At 40.3% G+C, this 21,615-nt stretch overlaps 1 protein-coding gene across 2 annotated transcripts; it reads left to right on the forward strand.

Moving 5' to 3' along the window:
• Positions 1-1,363: 1,363 nt before the first annotated feature.
• Positions 1,364-21,288, forward strand: SLC34A2 (solute carrier family 34 member 2). 2 transcript variants are annotated; one of them, XM_075346940.1, is made up of 14 exons: positions 1,408-1,469; positions 3,106-3,138; positions 8,197-8,296; positions 10,300-10,416; positions 11,008-11,136; positions 11,323-11,466; positions 11,745-11,856; positions 14,241-14,436; positions 15,484-15,570; positions 15,655-15,769; positions 17,336-17,503; positions 17,625-17,741; positions 17,830-17,954; positions 20,288-21,288. In XM_075346940.1, the coding sequence occupies exons 2-14, from the start codon at positions 3,127-3,129 to the stop codon at positions 20,861-20,863; spliced, it is 1,998 nt and encodes a 665-aa protein (XP_075203055.1). In that variant the 5' UTR covers positions 1,408-1,469; positions 3,106-3,126; the 3' UTR covers positions 20,864-21,288. The 2 variants fall into 2 exon arrangements, with proteins under 2 accessions (XP_075203056.1, XP_075203055.1); XM_075346941.1 differs by lacking the exon at positions 3,106-3,138 and having other exon boundaries at positions 1,364-1,469.
• The last annotated feature ends 327 nt before the right edge of the window (positions 21,289-21,615 follow it).

A 21,615-nucleotide genomic window follows, 5' to 3' on the forward strand; every position in this document is an offset into this window, starting at 1 on the left:
CAGATTTTGCATTGAGGCCCAAATTATTAATTAATCATGTACAATTGCCCCCAATAATCAGACCAGGATGATATGTCCTCGGTGGACTTTTCCCATACTTGTCAACTTTTGGAAGTGGAAGGAGACAGTGCAGCTCAGCATAAGAAGGGCACTGCTAAAAATTGCATAAACAAGTCAATTTTTTACTATCATGTCATTTATCGCCCTTCGAGGTGTGTATGAGCTGGACTCTATTGAACAAGACAAGACACCCGGGGCCACGTACATGAAACTTTACTTTCTGGGAGATTTTGGGAGTCTTTCTAGGCACTAAAGAGATTTTCAAAAACTCTGAAGTCCGGTTGGTCTCTGTAACGTCCTACTCAGAGGAGTCAGGAACTAATCACTGAGAGATGGAGAAAACAGGCAATATGCTAGGTTGCACTAGTGATACTAGAGGATGAGGGAAGTCAGGCAGGCTGGGCTCAGAACCGAGAGGATGCAAAGAGACTCAGGGAACAGACAGGAGCGAGGTCGTGAAACAAGCCGGGATTCAAAGAACCAGAAAAATACATACAAACACAAGGGACAGGCAAAGAGTAGTTAGGAAGGAAGCCGAAGTTGGGAGCCAGATGGAAACGGAAAAGTTAAGGGGAGCAGGCAGAGACAAGTCAAAGGTCAGTTCAGGGTAGAGTACCAAAATCAATCGCTGTAACCAGAAGGTGGGTGCTTACCGCAACTTAACCAGAGAATGTGACTGACGCCGCTCAGGGCACAAACACACCCACATAAAGGAGAGCAATTGCCCGGAAGCGGCGCATGTGAATGAGCCTCTCCCACCGCCGTCGAACGACCAAGTGCAGAGAACGGCCCATCATAGGGCAAATAATAACATGATGGCCGCACACAGGACGTCACAACAGAAGGTTCCAGCACAGGAGCTGCACCGCAAGTCAGGGCCGTTACAGTCTCCCTTTTTTCCGAAAGCAGAGTTGGCAAGAGTTGCGTTACCCAAAATATCTCATTTCAGAGTACGGCTCGTAGATAGATACCGGTTACAGACTTCTAAAACCCTAAATTATATTAATCTTCTTTAGCACAACTGTGTGATGAGAGACCGGGCAGAAAAGGAGTTTCAGGTTGCAGGGAATAACAATTCCACCCTCTTCTCCACATGGAGAGCCGGATGTGCCTCCCCTACAGCACAGAACAGCTCTGATATCAGCTGCCTATTATTATGTCAGCCTGCCTCTGTCAGCATGGAGCTCTGATAGCACAGACTGGACAAGGATTTACTCATTTACCAGCCCTGATTGGAAAGTGCTGATTGCACACACGTCAGGTAAAAAGGCAGAGCCAATCCACAATGGGAGGGATGGCATTGGGTCACCTGGGTGTGTAGGCACAAATCTCACCCTGTATATAAGTGCTCAGAGCATCCTCTCCCTCATCCTATCCCTATCCTGACTCCTCTACCACCAGCACATCAGGTGAGTCACATTCCAGCTCTTCTATGTGTGTAATTTAATTACCAGTCATTTACAGTTTATTTGACTTGTACAGTATTTCATCTGCTTGTACACAAGATTGATGGACGTTTATAACTTTTACATGATACTTTTTTGCATTTCTCATACTATAGGATAGTAACCTGTAATCTGCTGCATGTTGCAGACCACCACTTTCCATTGTACAGTTATCTTGTGCTGCGGAGCTTTATATTAGGCTTTATTTTTAATAGTATTGAAGTGTAAAATTCTGAAAATGTCAATATTTTTTAACACTTTTTATTGTATTTTTCCTTTACATTATTTTGTTTTCATACTAAAAACATTATTATATACTTATGTAGTATTTTTTTTCCACTTTTACAAATGTTTTCCCTACACTTGCACTTACACATGTAGAAGAACTGGACTTTTAATTCAACTTCTATACGGCACATTCGCTGTGTTTTTACGTATTATTTATTGTTTTTTGGCATTTTTTAACGTGCAGCAGCATAAAACAGTGCAGCCTGTTGTAAGTCAATGGCAAAATACTAATTGCTATACACACTATTTATCCCGGTGGTAATTTATTTTTTTCACTTTATTTGTAGATGATTTTTACAATATTGTACACTCCTAGTAGAAACCTTTTGGGTGAATTCGCACAATTCAGATATTGTTGCAGAAATGTCTGCAGGTGAAAATCACCTCCATTCACTGATATGGGGTTGGTTCAGTTGAATGAGTCAATCTCGGAACTTTCCGCAACAAAATCTGCAGCAAATCTGCAATGTGTAAATATACCCTATAGGCAAAAAATGCCAAGGTCTGCAATGTCTTCATACAGACAATGGGCAAGAGAATTCGTGAAATCACATCCACTTTGATTTATCTTTTAAATATAACAAAAATCGCAATATTTATGCAATGTGGGAACATGGACTTAATTTTAAAATTCAAAAATGCACTCAAAAATCCTACTAAAATGCACACTACATTATTTGTGCATTATGATGCTCTTTGTCAACCAGTATAGTAACTGCATCATGTGTTGTGTCAAATAACAAACTTAGCTCTGCTACATCTCAGTATATATAAAGCAAGTTGTGCATAGTAAGAGTGCAAAAAACATTGATATTTAATTTTTTATTGTATTTTGAGCATACAAACAATTCTAGATGTCCTTTTTATTGCACATGAATCCATTGAAGCATCTTAAAAGATCCCCTTGTTTAAGACATTGGTCTCATATTCCAAATTCCGTCCGCTCATCAGAGCACCTTAGGAGACACAGTTGATTTAATTTACATTTACTTTTTTTTTTATTCTTATCATTTTACCTATTTTACCACAATGGAGTCTTTGTTGGGTGCAGGTTCTGACTTACAAGAAAGTATCATTAGAGAAATAGACTCCAATCTGTAATCAGAGGATATGAAGAAAGAATAGAAGCATTTGGCGACATTTCCAGAATTCGTGCCAAATATCAGTATGCTGTTGTATTGTACGGACAATATGACACATAATATATTAATATCAATGAATCAGTCGCCTATAAAATATCCCATAGAATTTATTATACATTGGTTTAATGTCAGTATTTAAGTATATTAATAATTTAATAATTGCTTTCCAGTAATTGTCCAAAGCTAGAAACATGGAGAAAAAGGTACATGGTAACTTATGGTGGAGGACATCTAGGCTTTTCAGTTTTCTTGGCTTTCTGCTTGGAGAATGGGTTTCATTATACTGCTGCACCTTATTAGTTTTTTTTATTAATATTTCATAACTACACAAATAATATATTTTGATTATGTTTCATATATATATATATATATATATATATATATATACACTGTAGCGGTAAAAAATAGGACACTAGGGGATAATATTACTCTATTGTGCTGAAAACATGTTTATATGCTAATATACTTGAAATAAAATAAATTATTCAAAATTAATATATTGTATATGTAATGAAACTGTCCTATATATATATTTAGTTTCATTTCATATACAATATATATGTATAAATAAAAAATATATATATACTGTATATATATTTTCTTTATTTATACATATATATTGTATATGAAATGAGACTGTCAAATATATATATGTTTATTTATATATATATTGTATATGAAATGAGACTGTCAAATATATATATATATATATATATATATATATTTGACAGTCTCATTTCATATACAATATATATGTATAAATAAAGAAAATATATATACAGTATATATATTTTTTTTATTTATACATATATATTGTATATGAAATGAAACTAAATATATATATATAGGACAGTTTCATTGCATATACAATATATTCATTTTTAATAATTTATTTTCTTTCAAGTATATTAGCACATAAATATGTATTCAGCACAATTGAATAATATTAGCCCCTAATGTCCTGATTTTGCCAAGTGACTCTTATTTCTTTGCATCATGGAATAGACCTAGGATCAGTAACCTTTGGCTTTACAGCTGTCGTAAAACTACAACTCCCAACAGTTTGTGGCTGCCCAGAAATGCTGGGAGTAGTAGCTGCACACCAGCCAGGGTACCAAAGGTTTTATTGAAGCGACTCTACGTGACTTCATTTTTTTTTAATAATTATGGGTTGCTCACTAGTGCACTGCTCCCCTGCCTCCTGGCTTACTGCTTTCTTGGTGGGGTGGTGCACTCCTAAATTATGTTGAATCAGTTTTACGGTTGAGCCGCTGGTCCGAAATGTGCCTTCTCTAATGCACTGGGGTACTGAAGTTGGGTGGCTCCACAGAGCAGCGCTTACAAGTTCTATTACACAGAGCTTGTAAGCGCTGCACTCCCTGCCCAGAAGACTAGCTACTAGCTATAGATTGTGCAGTAGTCGGTAAGCTAGGCAACGATAAATAAACAATACAATAAAAATGCCTACCTTCTTGAACAGAGAGAATTTGTTAATAACAAATACATGGAAAAGCTACTTAATTTACAATTTTACTCATTTATGAAGATGAAACTTGACCAATGTTAACTACTTTGCATAGAGTTCCAGTCATGGACTTTCACTAAACTTTTTTTTATGAGATAAGTAGTGTCAATATGTCTGGCAGCCACCTATCTCCCACCCCACTAAGTTGACAATTCTCATCTATGAAGATTCCCAAACTGTCCCCAGATGTCTCCTGTCATCAGAAAATAGATCAGACAGGTTGGACTTCCCTCACCTACTGATACTAGTTTCAGAAACAATATCCTTAGTAGCCACTTATCTCACATTTGAATAATATGTCCATTGGGCCAATAATAGTTGTTGGTCAATTGATCAATCAGCAGACAGCTACATGTGATTGATGGGCTTCATATGGGTGTTCTAGCTCATATGTGCTCCATATCAGTTGGATGATTTGCAGACGTCCAGCCTTTAAGTAGGTTATATTCATTATATTGAATACACTCCACGCTTTGAATCATCACGTCTACAAGGTGCCAAGATTGTGCACAATTGATTTATAGACCATGGAGGTAATTATTAATAACTTGCCCAGCAGGTTCAGTAAGACAGTCTACTTGGAGATGGCACAGGTTCTAATTAAAACAATAGGAGAATGTATGCATGGATGTATCTCGGTGCTGTTCTCGGTGTTGTTCTCGGTGTGGTCCCACCCTTTTAATGTAATATATTCCAGTAATTGTACATGCACATAAAGACATGTTACAATAGTTCTCATTATCTTACAAACCCCATCAGTGGTGGACACGGACAGGGCACTAAATAGGAACAGTGTGCGGGACCCTGAGTGTCCAACAGGGGATTTGTCTTAAAGAGGTTATCCACTACTTTTACATTGATGGCCTATCCTTACGATAGGTCATCAATGTCTGATCGGCTGGGGTCCAACACACCGCACTCCCGCTGATCAGCTGCTCTCGGTCCCAGCGATGGCAGGTGGCAGCCAGAAATACTAAGATCCGGTGCTGATTCGTCTTCTGATAGTGGCTGAGGCTGGGAACACATTCACCTTCTTTATGGGAGTTGGATGTGCAGTACTTGGCCGCTATCAGAAGACAGAGCAGCGCCAGAGCTGAGCATTTCTGGTTGCCTACTGCCACCGCCTGTACCAGAAACAGCTGATCAGAGAGGGTGCAGTGTGTTGGACCCCGGCCGATCAGACATTGATGACCTATCATACGGATAGGCCATCAATGTAAAAGAAGTGGACAACCCCTTTAAGGAAGATCATTCTGACTACAATGGCTTCAGTAAATCCTTCACCACTTTATAAGCTGAATTAAAATTCCTTTCCATGATATAAAACAATGGAATTTTGCTAAGATATGACGTCTCTTTTTGATCGATGGGGCTCTGATGGCAAGAAACCTGAGACAGCCATGACTGCAGAGTGGCCCCTGGTACTAACTGCTCAGGGAGCAAAGAAAATTGCAAGACCCCCATCACTCCTGGCCGACAAATCAGAGGAAGTGCCAGGGATGCCGGCTAGCAGGAAGGATTCGCAGGCCTGTGGTCCAGTGGCCACTAGCAATGCTGTTGTGGGGCAAGAGTCCTATGAATGTTTTTGCTCAACTCTAGGGGAGAGTGATCTCTTTTTACATGAGACTGTATGCTGGAAGGGGTTGAAGGGAGTGATGTTATTTACATTGGACTGTATGTTTGAGGGGTGAAGGTAAATGCAACTATCACCCCAACATTCCCTGCTGATGGGCAATCTAGTTGAAGGAACTGCAAATTTTAGTTATGGTTTTGCTGCCCTCCATTCAGTTATAGACCCCTTATACAGTTACCTGTAAATTTAGGAGATATTTTAGAACAAGCTATCCTGTTTTTTTTAATGCTATTTCTGGCCACTATATGACTTGTATCCTGCATTTTTCCCCAGTTTTCCCCTCTGCAGAATTTAATTGTCACTGAACTGGTGGGTGGAGACAAGCTGCTATGATGTCTCCCATACGCACCACACACAGACATCAGAAATTCATGCTCCCCTGTTTCTATGTAGCATATATTCACAAGAAACAGCATGAGGGATGATGTACAGCAGTACTGAGCAGTGTAGCTATGAATTAAGCCCATTATCACTAGAAGTCCCAGAGAGGGGTCATTTAACATTTCTACCTTTGGAACCCAGAGACGGGTCGAATGACCTGAAGGATTTTAGCTAACTTCCTATAATCACCGTCTTTTGTTCTGTAATTAAGGCCATCACTGTCGCACCACAGGAGGTTGTTGTTTCCCATTGAGTTTAGCCATTTAGTTTCTAGTTAGTTCTATTCAGTTTGGACTAAAGGTGGTGTCACACACAGCGATGGCGACAACGACGTCGCTGCTACGTCACCATTTTCTGTGACGTAGCAGCGACGTCCCGTCGCTGTCGCTGTGTGTGACATTCAGCAACGAGCTGGCCCCTGCTGTGGGGGTCGCCGCTCGTTGCTGAATGTCCTGCTTCATTTTTTGCTCGTCGCTCTCCCGCTGTGAAGCGCACATCGCTGTGTGTGACAGCGAGAGAGCGACGAACTGAAGCGAGCAGGGAGCAGGAGCCGGCGTCTGGCAGCCTGCGGTAAGCTGTAACCAAGGTAAACATCGGGTAACCAAGAAGCCCTCTCCTTGGTTACCCGATATTTACATTAGTTACTAGCACCGCCGCTCTCACACTGCCAGTGCCGGCTCCCTGCTCACGTAGCTGGAGTACACATCAGGTAATTAACCCGATGTGTACTCTGGCTAGGCGTGCAGGGAGCCAGCACTAAGCGGTGTGCTCTCACGCTGCCAGTGCCGGTTCCCTGCTCCCTGCACACGTAGCTGGAGTACACATTGGGTTAATTACCCAATGTGTACTCCAGCTACATGAGCAGGGAGCCGGCACTGGCAGCGTGAGAGCACACCGCTTAGCGCTGGCTCCCTGCACACATAGCCGGAGCCGGAGTACACATCGGGTAATTAACCCGATGAGTATCCTGGCTAGAAGAGCAGGGAGCCAGCGCTAAGCGTGTGCGCTGGTAACCAAGGTAAATATCGGGTAATGGTTACCCGATATTTACATTAGTTACCAAGTGCAGCATGACTTCCACAGCGACGCGTGTCGTTATGATCGCTGCTGCGTCTGCTGTGTTTGACAGCTAAGCAGCGATCATAACAGCGACTTACTAGGTCGCTGTTGCATCACAGAAAATGGTGACGTAACAGCGACGTCGTTGTCGCTATGTGTGAACCCAGCTTAAGGGTCATTTGACCCTCTTTCGGGACTTCAGGGGGGAGCTCGAAATTTCTGGGACTTCTAGTGTTAAACCATAAAACAATTACTAAAAAATTCACATCACCATTCCTCATGTTTCTGTACTTCTCTCCAACTTCGTTGATGTCTCTGGTTTTTTGTCATTCGCCTTTTTTTTTTTGTTAAAATCTATTATTGAGCTAAAATTATATGTCAGTATATCCCTTAATTTCCTAAAACAAAATATATATTGTACTATATACTACTATATATAAGTAGATAATGCATTGCATGTTCACATCCCAGTCTAAGAAAAGTCCCAACTTATAGCAAGGGTAATTTCCTGGCATTACAGGTGACGGGTCATCTCCTACCTCATTGCTTAAGGTTATTCAATGGTGAATGGGATCTTTTGTATCAGATGATGGATTACTGGCTTCAACTGTGACGACAGTGAGTAATTGCTGACGTCTAACCTTCTCTCTTCTCTTTTTCCAGACAATGGCTCCTTTCCCCGAATTCCAACACCGTATCCCAGAAGGTGTGGACGATCCTCCCAAATACCAACCTAATAATGACAATGCAAACCCACCACCTGGTAAGCTTATCAGTAATATTACGTTCAGTTTTCTGTAAGTTCATCATTGCTGTTGTTGCATGTTTTCTATGTTGCAGGACTAAAAAGCGTTTGTTTTTTTTCCATTAGACAAATTTTTCAGGACAGGAAATTCATCAGTTAAATATTCATTACCTTTCATATGACCTTTAAAGAAGAAAACTATTTTTTTTTCTTATATAATGCAATATAGGCTATTATAAACAAATAATGCAGAGGATCTAATTTTTGCCTTCTGTATACCTGTTTTAGTTGATGTGTTGTCTGCCATCTTTATTCCTTCTTCCCCTTCAATATAGTTATCCTAATGTAGACTGCATTTCTCATAATGGCTTTGATCAAAAAATGATAACTAAGTACCTTACAGCAGTCTCTGTGTATCCTATGGGATGTATATAAAGCAGTTTCTGTCTATCCTATGTGATGTATACAGCAGTCTCAAAGTATTACATGTAGTGTATATAGAGCAGTCTTAATGTCTCCTATCTGATGTATACACAGCAGTCTCAGTGTCTCCTGTGTGATGTGTATACAACCTTCTCAATGTCTCCAGTGTGATGTGTATAAAGCTTTCTCAGAGTATTATATGTGATACATAAAGCAATCCCAGTGTATCAGTTGTACACAGTGATGTATACAGCAGTCTCTCTGTCCCCTATGTTATGTAAACAGCGGAGTCTCAGTCTATCCTCTGTGATACATAAAGCAGTTACTGTGTCTCCTATGTGATGCATACATGTCTTAGCGTATCCTATATGATGTATACAGCAGTGTCAGTGTCTCCTGTGTGATGTATACAGTAGAGTCTCAGTGTCTCTTAGTTGTTACATACAGCAGAGTCTCAGAGTCTCCTATGTGATGTATATACAGCAGTTTGTCTCCTATGTGATATACACAGCAGTCTCAGTGTATCATGTGTCACCTATTATCTTTGCTCTATTATGTAAAGTAGAATGATATAGTTTGAGTTACGAAATTGTCTAAAAGAAAGCCTTCCTTTGCTCCTCATTGTAACAAAACACACATGACTGATTTCATTTTTCAAGAGCATATAACAGCAGGAGGAGATGAGTATATTTTCACTCAGAGTTCGATCAGACAAATGATTGGATTGCACTTGAACTAATCTTATTATTTGGGGCCGTATAATTCTACAATAAGTCCAATTTTTTTGCTTGGACAGTGTCTTTCCAAGTTTGATCTGATATTCAATCGCACTCTGCCATGCAAGTCAATGAGTGCGTGAAAATCATCGGACTGCACTCGGATGACATCTGAGTGCAGTCTGACTTTCGCACACTGACAAAATGTAGAAGATGGGGAAAAATGTTTCTCTATCTTTTCCTCATCGGAGAGAATCGGAAAACAATATGCCCATACTCTGATCAAAATTTGATCAAAGTGTTACAGCCCAATTCTCTCGAATGAGAGAATCTAAGACCGTCTGCACCTTCCCTAAATGAAAGCTGCTCTATGATTGGTATCTATGGGCAGCAAAGACCGTTTCATGCCTTCAACTATATCTTTAGGTGCATGGGAGGAAGCACAGGACAGAGAGGGTGGGGCTATGTGTGAAGGGGAGGAGTCTGATAGCGGCTAAGACGTGATGATGTCATTCTGTAGTCAGAATGTACTGCATGTACTGGTCTGTGTGTCAGACTGGAGAACATAGGACCCCATTTCCTATAATAAAGAGGGGGAAATGTATAGATGTAATTAAATTGAGATTAATTAAATAAATAACAGGCAGAATAATGATGGAAAATAAGCATTGTATGGGCAAAAAAAAAAGCCAGAATGCTTCTGTAAACAATGAATTCTGCAAAGGAAGCATCATTCTAAGCAAATACAATAGCAAATAAGATATTTGTACATGCGACATGACTCCATTTTTCACTGGTATCCTACAAATGGTGGCATCAATGTAATATGTGAAAGCTGACATTTTTCATAATAGGCAACAATTTTATTTCTTTGCTTTCTAGAAGAGTCCCTACCTCCAGCTTACTCCACTGTGACGCTATGCAAAGACAAATCAGAAGATCAGGAGATTGACCCATGGGAGATGCCAGAACTTAAGAGTACAGGACCAAAATGGTCAGGTAGGTTTCACATACAACACTCATATTAAAATATACACATAAGTACACAAATATATGTACAAATATCTGATGTTTCCCTATTGCGACAGTATATATACACACACACAGGACAATACACCCATACACTATATGGACAAACGTACTGCATTCAGGTTTTTCATTCAGTCTCATTGCTCCTAGTGTATAACATCCGGCCTCTTACCGGTTGTTGGCCCTCACTAAATTTGAGATATAATGGCACGCTCTAAAAAAACTCTGAATTGAGCTCCACTCATTCGATGTCAGCGATAGCCCTCACAAATGCTCTTCAGGATGAACGGGTAGAAGACTCCTCCAAAATCTTGCAGGAACCTTCCTAGATAAGTGGAAGCTGCAGAGCGGAGGCCAACTTCTTATTAATGCCTATGGATTAATAAGATTTTAAAAAGGCTCCTGTAGGTGTGATGTATTAGATGGCCCAATACTTCCATTGCCCATTTAGTGTTTGTGCTATATCGCTCGTATTATATCCACACATATATGTGGTCACATAAGTGATATTTTTCTATTACTATTAACATCTAAGGACTAAAAGAAAATTTTGTTCCACAGAAATGACCACAAAGCAACGTGTCCTATCCGTTCTGAAGTCAATCGTTAAATTTGTTCTCTTGTTGACTCTGTTGTATTTCTTTGTTTGCTCCCTGGACGTGTTAAGCTCGGCCTTCCAACTGGTCGGAGGTAAGAAATTGTTCTTTTCACCAATATTGGTTATGGCATAATCCATCAGCTGTGGTTATCCTACTCATAGGATTTACAGCTCATGTTCCTAAAAAATACTTGTATGGCCAGAGAGGTGGTAGAACAATGTGTAGCTTTCACTTATACTCTGCCCTTCTTTACCAACCTAAAATTATCTCATTCTAGGAAAGGCTGCAGGCGACATTTTCAAGAACCACTCCGTACTGTCCAACCCTGTTGCTGGCCTGGTGATTGGAGTCCTGGTCACCGTCCTTGTACAGAGCTCAAGTACTTCCTCATCTATTGTGGTCAGCATGGTGTCGTCTGGGCGTAAGTATACCTTGTACTATATATGTCAATGGGGATGGTTTACTAAATTGAACTCACTTGCGTTATATCAGAGTCGATAACCTAAAATCTCCCAAATATCGATTGCAGCTTCGATATTTCCTTATATGACACCAATCGACCAGGCACATAGAAGTAGCATAATTGCGTAATGTTGCCCTATTCTATTGGCGGTTATAATGAATGTAACAACACTTCCATTGTTTTGGAGATTATCGCATTAACGAATATTGTTTGTATGATTGGTTGTGTTTTGACAGTTCTTACGGTTAGGACGGCCATTCCAATCATCATGGGAGCCAACATTGGCACATCGGTCACAAATACCATTGTGGCTTTGATGCAGTCTGGTGACCGGAATGAATTCAGAAGGTACAGTGCCTGCTCTTATTATGTCAATTAAGAAAATGAGGAAGCAGTGAAGCGCATACAGTTGTTCCCTGTAGTAGGCAAATTATATCCAACTATGCCTGTGCATTATATTTTTTGTAACAGTGAAGTAGTTTCCCCTGTAGTACTCTAGTTGAAGATATATCTCAAAAGAAAAGTCAAATATATTAGTAGATACAAATATATTTTCATTGCATAAAACTAGGTATAGATACAATAGTCCATATCACCTATATTTGTTACTTATGCAGTTTTAGTTCTTTGAAAACCAAATACAGAGACACACCTTGAGAACAAACCTGATTTTAATCGTAGTTACCAGAACACTCCTTTACAGAAGGCAAAATTATCATATTGTCTCTAATTAAACCTGTAAATCCGAGATGAGAGAGAATCAGAGAGTGATGGAAATAAGTATTTTCGGGTGGGAGTATGTATAACACCCATAGTACAAAGAAAGAACAAAGCAAACAGTTATAAAGAAAATAAAGTACAAAATATCACAAACTATAATGAAATATTTAATAAGGAAAATAACAAGAGTCTAGAGAGCTTGAATGTAGAATAATCCGGAACAGAGAATGCGGCTATGCAAAGAATATTAAAGGAGTTGTCCACTACTTGGATAACCCCTTCTTATTACCCATGTGTCACCTCCCATAAAAATAAAAAAACCTATACTCACCTCTGGGGTCGGCACGATTCCAGTGATGTTGGAACTTGTATTCCTGGGGCACACGTTACATTGATATGACACGTGGGCCCCGTGACCAATCAGCGCCGGGTTCTCGCCCCCCGACTTCGGACACAAGAGTAGTTCATATTAAGTGAGCAGTAGCCACAGCTCTCACTTCCTGTTGATTACTTAAAAGGAACCTGTCACCAGGTTTTTCCCTTATGAACTGCGGCCACCACCAGTGAGCCCTTATATACAGTATTCTGAAATTCTGTATATAAGAGCCCAGACCACTCTGTAGAATGTAAAAAACATCTTTATTATATTCACCTGTGGGGCGGTCCACTCTGATGGGTTTCACTGCTTTTGGTCCGGCACCTCCTCCTTCTTGTGCAATCACCATCCTCCTTCCTAGCCCCGTGTTCATGGCGTGTCCTATATCATTCACAGAGGCCTCCATTGTGCTCCTGCGCATGTGCACTTTCATCTGCCTGGCAATTGAGGCCTCTATGTGGATAACGCTGGACGCGTTATGCACACGGGGCTGGGCTGGAGGATGGCGATCGCACAAGATCAGGAAGCGCTAGATCAAGAGAAGTGACACCAATCGGACCGGACTGCCCCCTAGCTGAGTATTGTAAAGGTGTTTTTTACATTCTACAGAATGGCCTAGGCTCTTACTGTATATACAGTATTCTAGAATGCTGTATATAAGGGCTCACTAGTGGTGGCCGCAGCCTATAAGGGAAAAACTTAGTGACAGGTTCCCTTTAAGTGTCCAAAGTATAGGATTTTTATTTTTAAGGGGGAAAAAAACATCGGGAATGAGAAAGGGTTGTCCAAGTAGTGGACAATCCCTTTAAATGATAAAAAGTAATATACATTTTGACTGAGTGATTATTGGGAATGGGTGATCCTAGGAATGTCCTGTTCATGAAAAATTCAGCCTACAAGGGAGCAAAACTCTTCTTGGGTGAAATGGTCTTATGATTTGAACAAAAGATCATCGTTCTCCGCAGCGCTTTCTCCTCTGTAAACAGGACCTAGCGCTGGGAGAACAATGACAGTCTATGTGCAATGACTGATCTATTACAGATTGTTCATTGTGCATTTAAAGTCTGCCTGTGTAAATACTAAACAGGCTAAAATGACCGCTGAGGAGCAAACAAGCTTAGTGTCTCCAGGCGGTAGGTGTACTCGGACCCTTGAAGTTCTGTTTCTCTTTGTGCAATAAATGACCAAATAAAGGGGTTTCTATGATCACCAATGTACTGTACAGCGATAAGTGATAGACAGAACAGGGGATTTGTGTTCCCCATTTTTACCTGGTGCCAAATATATGATGCACAGGTTGGAAGTGGCTTTCTTTTTCAGTGCTAGGAAAGAATAAATGAAGAACAGGGACACAAGTCTACTATTCTGACAATAAGTGGGTGTCCAAGTGGTGAAACCCAACAGAAAACAAATATTTCAACTCTAATACAGATCTGTTCTCTCAAGAAGCAATGAAGGATAACTTCATATTTTGGCACAGTACAATGCATCATATGGCAGCATACAGACTGCCAACATGTTCATGGCAAGGAGCCGCCAGGACGGCCATATGCATGAGGACGCATTGCAATCGATGTAAATAAGCCTCATTGAACTAATTTCTAAAGACACTTATACAAGGTGTTTCCTTTTACAGGGCATTTGCGGGAGCAACTGTGCATGATTTCTTCAACTGGCTCTCCGTGCTGGTCCTACTGCCGATTGAAATAGCATCCGGATATTTGTTCCACCTCACTAATGCTATTGTGGAGTCTTTCAATATACAGTCAGGGGAAGATGCGCCAGACATGCTAAAAGTTATCACAGAGCCCCTCACCAAAGGAATTATTCAGGTATGTCCATAACTTTTAATTTAATGGCAATGGACTCCTTTAGGGATTTTACTTAAATACATGTATTTTGGCTAATAATAGTTTTTGCAATTTGGTTTTTATTAATGTTTTGCAGCTATTTGCCATTTGCAGCCTGCATTTATTCCCATACATTGCAAGCTGCTCAGTTCAAATCAATGAAAAATAAGGGCAAACAAGCTCCCAGAAAGCTCTCCTTTATCTCTGCTATCCAAAATACAAATCTAAACTCAGCTTCATAAGTGTTTGGTATACCAAGAGAAAGATTATAAACTGAGCTGTTAGATTGTCCATATGATGGATTTCATACAAAACAGGACTGAGCAGCCTGCAATGAATGAAAATACATGCAGGCTGCAAAAAACAAATGGTTGAAAATTGTTGATAAAACCAAGTAAAAAAAATGATTTTTGGCCCAAAAATATGAATTATACACGTAGAGGCCAATTCATTAAGATACTTACACCAGTCCAGACGAGCTACGCCAATCTGGGCCGGACTAGGTGTGGTCACGCCCGCCATTTAACATCATCATAAATTAAAATACTAAAGTGGAGTAACTTCTTCCAGAAATGTACACCAGCACCCAGCTAACATACAATTCCAGTCATAGTGCACACTGGGCATCAGACATGCCTGATTCATTAATTAATCAGTTTAGTGTACTCCAGCAAGACTGATATGCACTAGGTCAGTCTTAAAGAAATGCTTCTATAGCCTTTATTATTATTAAAGCTCTATGAAAACCTTTACATTTTGCTGGATAGCTATAAAAAAACATATTAGGTAATTGTGCTCACGTTATTTTATACTTGGTTACATGGCAATGGCTTGTCTAATTATGAAGAGGAACCGATGGATAAAAATCATCTACCATGTGGCCTATATCATTGCAATTTAAGTATACCATCATCACAGATGCTTTGCATTTCAACCCAATCAGTTCTTACTCATAGCGTACACATACGTATAATTCCTTATGTGTCTCTCTATGGGTACGACACATTAACAAGTCTCTTTTTATTTCAGCTTGATAAAAATGTCATTCAGCAAATAGCCAATGGTGACCCGGATGCTCAAAATAAGAGTCTGATCAAGAGAGAATGTGGATATAAGGTAAAAAGACACCTTGTGGGGACCAACCATGGGACAATATAAGGCAACAACTTGAAATAACAAGTATGCAATGCTTTTATGCAGGACTGGATCAATGCCAGTGTGCCAGGTATAGAGAACTGTACTTTCAACAGACCTTGCTGGACAGATGAGAATAATGTGACCTGGACAGAGGTTATTGAGACTGTAAAATTCACATGTAAGTATTTCTATCAATGTAATTAAAATTCTTAGTTTTAATAAATCCTAACATTTTATTTTTAGTTCCTATGCAAGAAAAATGAAAAAATACATAACAGTATACTTAACTAGTCCAAAGGTGATTGTAGAAAAAAACAGATTATGCTGTAATGAAAGGGGTTTTTTTGTACTGGAAAAAGTAGCAAAATTTAAAAAAATTTAATGAAAAGGTTTTTCCCAAATTCATTTTTTTTATTCTATAACATACTCTGTATATTCTTAAAGGGGTGGTTCACCCATATTCATTATTGGCCACAATGATATTATGTCGAGAAACAATGTTTCTCTCAAATACCTTGTGTTGCCAATTGTGCCTGTGAGCAACGCTATTGCGGACCACTCTTCCCCATCGCCTGACCCCCAGGCTCCGTGACCTCAGGGATCCGGTGATGTCACCTCAACTTCCTGTTCACCTGAAATCTCCATGGCTGGCCCCAGTCTCCATGAGTGACAGGGCTGTGGGCGGCGTTTTACCGCTCATCAGAGCCCAGCGTCACAACCCATCATCTCTCTGCTCCCTCCTCCTTCACTGCAGAGTACGCAAGCAGGAGACACGCTGGGCTGTGATGAGTGGTAAAACGCCGCCCAAGCCAAGTCACTCACAGAGACTGTGGCCGGCCGCGGAGAAGTCAGCTGAACAGGAAGTTGACGTGACATCACCAGATCCCCGAGCTCACGGAGCCCAGGGTTCAGGCGATGGGGAAGAGCAGTCTGCAAAGCACTGTTCACACAAGATAAGGCAGAGAAGGGGTTAATGCTGCGCATCAGCCAAATGAAGACGTATAATGTTGATGAAGATGAGTATTCTTTTATTTCATAGGTCTACGCGTTTCAAGGTGACAACCTCTTCCTCAGGACCAATGCATCAACATTGTTGTTGATGCATTGGTCCTGAGGAAGAGGTTGTCACCTTGAAACGCGTAGACCTATGAAATAAAAGAATACTCATCTTCATCAACATTATACGTCTTCATTTGGCTGATGCGCAGCATTAACCCCTTTTCTGCCTTATCTTGTATGTTCATCCACGTGGGGCTGCAGCAGACGCCATTATCTCATGCGCACTAGTGGTTGTGACTGTCACAACTGATCCAGGTGAGTGTATATTTTCCAGGTATACCCCACTGATCACTTTGGTGTTACACTATCAGCGCTCCTTATTTTCAGATCTATAAGCACTGTTCACAGGCACTATTGGCAACACAATGTATTTGAGAGAAACCTTGTTTTTCAACATAATATCATTGTGGCTAATAATGAATATGAGTGAACCACCCCTTTAACTTACATGATAAACTCCTTTAACACTTGGTAAATTCTAAAATGGTAGTCATAGATTGTAATAGGTCCAGTACATTTTGGTTCATTATGGCTATTTATCATTGAGACTTCAGAAGGGTCATTCTGCTCATATTCTGTAAAATCTCTAATGCCATCTTATATCCGGAGCATAGTAGGAACCATTCATGAAAATGTTGGAAGGATCACAAACTGACACATTGATGCTCCCTTTACTGTTATCCAGGCTCCCACTTATTCGCCAACACTAACCTCCCAGATCTCGCGGTCGGACTTATCTTGTTGGCTTTGTCATTGCTGGTGCTTTGTCTGTGTCTGATCCTGATCGTCAAGCTGCTAAACTCCATGCTAAAAGGACAAGTTTCTGTGGTGATCAAGAAGATCATTAATACCGGTAACTATCAGTACCACAGCGTTCACGTGGACGAGGTCTACCATTATATGGAAGTTTTCTCTGTAAGGAAATGTCTGGTTCTATAACTTCTTACATATCCTCTCTTACTTTTTTCCCCAAGACTTCCCCTTCCCATTCTCATGGTTGACTGGATACTTGGCAATGTTGGTTGGCGCAGGAATGACATTCATTGTTCAGAGCAGCTCAGTCTTCACTTCTGCAATTACTCCACTCATCGGTAAGGTGCATGTATGATTGAGAGAAGACATACCTCATAATTAGATTGTTCCTGCTTCTCTTTATATCTTGGCTCTTGCTTCTTCTAGGTATTGGAGTGATAAGCATTGAGCGGGCCTATCCACTGACACTTGGGTCTAACATTGGAACTACAACAACAGCCTTGTTGGCTGCACTGGCCAGTCCAGGGGAGACCTTACAAAACTCTGTACAGGTGTGTTATACTTCTGTCTATTCTATAACGTGTGAAAATCAATGAAGAATCATATTATATTTGTTAAGGACATGATAAACCTTAAAGGGTCTGCCATTGGAATCGGCGGATTACCATGTGTATGTCTTTGAGTATCCCTCAAAAACTGTTAATTTGCCAAGGAAAGCCATAGCTAGCCATACATGTACTAGTACTATAAATAGCCCTCTATCTAACATACCTGTAGAATACGGCAGGGACTGCACATCCAAATATTATACATTGATCAATTAAGGCTAAGAAAATTTACTAAACTGAACACTAGGATATTGGATAACATTTTGATCAGAATGACTAAGTTCACCGAGAGATTTGCTATGCCATGGCACAGGCTTATATATTCTCATTAAAATATTCCCAAAAAATCTCATGTTCAGTTTAGTAAATTTTGGCTTAGCTGCAGTAAATCAATATATTATATTGGATGTATGGTCAATGTCTTTTAATATAGTTGTAAATGGCTGTTTTTTAAGGGGGTGGTCAAGCTCCTTCCCTCAGAAATGTTGACCATATTGTTGTTATGTAATGTTGCATGAAAATATATCTATATAGCAATATGGTATAGATGGTAGGCAGATGTAGCAGTAGCAGTGTTAGTACTGTTAAGGTGGCGTTAGATGCTACGATTTATCTGACGATATGTCGTCGGGGTCACGGTTTTCGTGATGCACATCCGGCATCGTTAGCGACGTCGTTGCGTGTGACACCTAAGTGCGATTCCGAACGATCGCAAATAGGTTGAAAATTGTTGATTGTTGACACGTCGTTCAGTTTCAAAATATTGTTCATTGTTTGGAACGCAGCAGACATATTGGTACGTTTGACACCCTGCAAACGACAAACAACATCCACACGACCGCCTTGGTCAAACAATATATCGCTGAACGATTTTGCGTCGCTTGTGAGATCGTTACGTGTGACCGCTACTAAACAACCTATGTGCGATCTCGGCAAATCGTAACTACGATCTGGGCGTGTCATATCGCTACTGAGATTGTCAGATAAATCGTAGCGTGTAATGCCGCCTTTAGTTAGTGAAATCGTTGGTATGGTATTTCTGTGTAAGGTTCTTGCATAGGTAGCCCTTACTGTAAAAGTAGTTCAATGGCATTAATACCTGACAATAGAATTAGCTTCTATAGTAGGGGTTAGTGAGCGGATAGGTTGGATAGGGAAGGCTAGGTAGTGCTGCTGGGGCAATTATGTCCCTGTGCTAAACAAGCTGTTGCCCTGGTAACGGCTAGGACACACAGAGGGTTGTGGAGAGTGGCAGTTGGGAGACCGGTCTCTGAGAGAGAAGACGGACGTGTAGCTGCGATAGAGGAAGAAAGAATATCCCAGAGGGTTTCCCGGTCCTAGGACTGAAGGATCTGGACACTGTAGTGTTCAGTGAGTGCAGCAGTTTAGAAGGATATGAAGGATTACCCTGAAGCATAACATACCGTGTAAATACCTACGGTGGTACGATGCCAAGTAACAAGTGCTGTTATCTACTACAATTGAGTGCCGCCTGATTTGTATGCGACAGATCCACAACCCTAAATTATGTAAAAGAGCGATACCAAGAACTAAACTCGGCAACAACTACTACACCCTCAGGCACCCCTTAGATGTTCATGTAAGCCATGGTCTGTACTAGTTCAATACGGACCATGTTATATGGTGCCTAAAGTTGAACAAGAAGATAGCCATGGCCTCAGCCTAGCATCTAGTCCAGTCCTCCATGGTACCTAGACCTGTGCAGTCTTCGATTCTAAGGTCGGGATCAGTAGCCCCTCATATTGGGTGCTTCTGACAATTTTTGAGCCTTGTGATGTCATATTATTGTAGCACAACATCATATCCCATGTCCCCGTGAGGCTTATTAAGTAGTAATTTTTAATTTCTCAACTCTTATGGTCACTTTAAAAGGTTGTCCAGGATTTTTAACATTATTATTAATAGCAGGAAATAGAGTAAAATGAAAAAATAACTTAAAACTCACTTGGGAATGCTTCCGCTGCTCCATTGCCATCAGTTTTGATTACAATGACCATGTGCACCTGATTACTACAACCCATCACTGGCTTTAGCAGTCATACATGGAGGGACCATCGTTTCGGCCAGTGATTGGATATTCAAATATATCAGATACATTCTCTCCTTATCTGTCTATCTAATCTTTATGATCTGGTGATGAACACACCATTATTTAACAGATCTTCCAGGGAGGCAAAGCTGTTAACATAAAATGTCTTCCAATAAGTTTAGTGTGATACTTTTATTTAAACACATTTTCTCATTTTTTTCCACAGATTGCATTATGTCACTTTTTCTTCAACATATCTGGGATAATTATTTGGTATCCCATCCCCTTCATGAGGTTACCAATTCGAATGGCCAAAAGCCTGGGGAACAAGACGGCTAAATACAGATGGTTTGCTGTAGTCTACCTGATCCTGTGCTTCTTCCTGTTGCCCTTGGCCATCTTTGGCTTGTCCATTGCCGGATGGCAGGTTCTGGTGGGGGTTGCTGTCCCGATAGTGTTTGTAATGGTTGTTGTCATTGTCATCAGTGTAATGCAATCCAAATGCCCCAGGGTGCTACCAGATATTCTGAAAACCTGGGACTTCCTACCCAAGTGGATGCATTCTCTGAAGCCTTGGGATCTCTGGATGACCTCCCTCACCCTGTTCTGTGGTCAGCACTGTTGCTGTTGTTGCAAGAAATGTAAGTGCTGCAAGTGCTGCAAAGATAAAGATGATGAAGAAGCAGAAATCGAGAAGCCCAAGGCTCTGGAGTGGCATGAAAACGTTGTAGATCTGACTGACGAACTCCCATCCCTTGATAACCGAGATCAAGGAAAGACTATAAACCTCACCGCCTTGTAAAGCAAATTTAAGGAGGTTCCGTTATAGGGACTGCGTAAAATCATTACTCACTAGAGTTCTGATCAGATGACTATTTATTTAGTGACCCAAGAGGTTCAGTATATCCAGAGCCAAGATCAAAAACCACATTCTTGTAATGAATTTCTAATCATTGACACTCAATAGACTTTATACTATGAATGTATGCAAGTAACAAGATGTATATAGAGGATTATCACTGGGAAAATCCCAGCCTACTGCAATCTGTGCTCTGTACTGTGTACATATTAATACAGATCTGTACATCTCATTTATCCTATGTATAAAGCCAATGGATATGGATCTATTGTATATAAATGTAATATTTTACCTTGTTTCTCATGTATATTTGTAATATAGCTCTGACATGTTCTAATATTTAATAAATGTTGTCATTCAGACTTGAAGCATAATTGTTATTTTTTTGGTCATCCCTAACAAAACCTGTGTGATGTCACGATCATGGAACTGTAATGTGGGGAGCAAAGCTCAGCACTGGTCAAATAGTCTATATAGGACCTGTGTGATTCATGACCATGTGACCATAATGGGCGGATCTAAGCAGAGAAGTTCTAGTAAAGGACCTGTGTATAATCAATTACACTGTAGGGGGCATGACTAAGGTCAAAAATGAATTTTGCTTGAATGTGAGTGACATGTCTTATTCCCAGCAAAAGGCCGTCCTCATGACTGAAAACCAAGGTCTGTACGGGTTTTACCTAAGCATATAAGCT

Source organism: Anomaloglossus baeobatrachus, chromosome 1, assembly GCF_048569485.1.
Source record: "Anomaloglossus baeobatrachus isolate aAnoBae1 chromosome 1, aAnoBae1.hap1, whole genome shotgun sequence".
NCBI lineage: Eukaryota > Metazoa > Chordata > Amphibia > Anura > Aromobatidae > Anomaloglossus > Anomaloglossus baeobatrachus.

What these genes read in the sequence shown, in the direction of transcription:
- SLC34A2 (XM_075346940.1), top strand. An exon ending in TGAGACTGTAAAATTCACAT is followed by an intron (nt 15,770 to 17,335) that starts GTAAGTATTTCT and finishes ACTGTTATCCAG; the next exon opens with GCTCCCACTTATTCGCCAAC. An exon ending in CCTTACAAAACTCTGTACAG is followed by an intron (nt 17,955 to 20,287) that starts GTGTGTTATACT and finishes TTTTTTCCACAG; the next exon opens with ATTGCATTATGTCACTTTTT.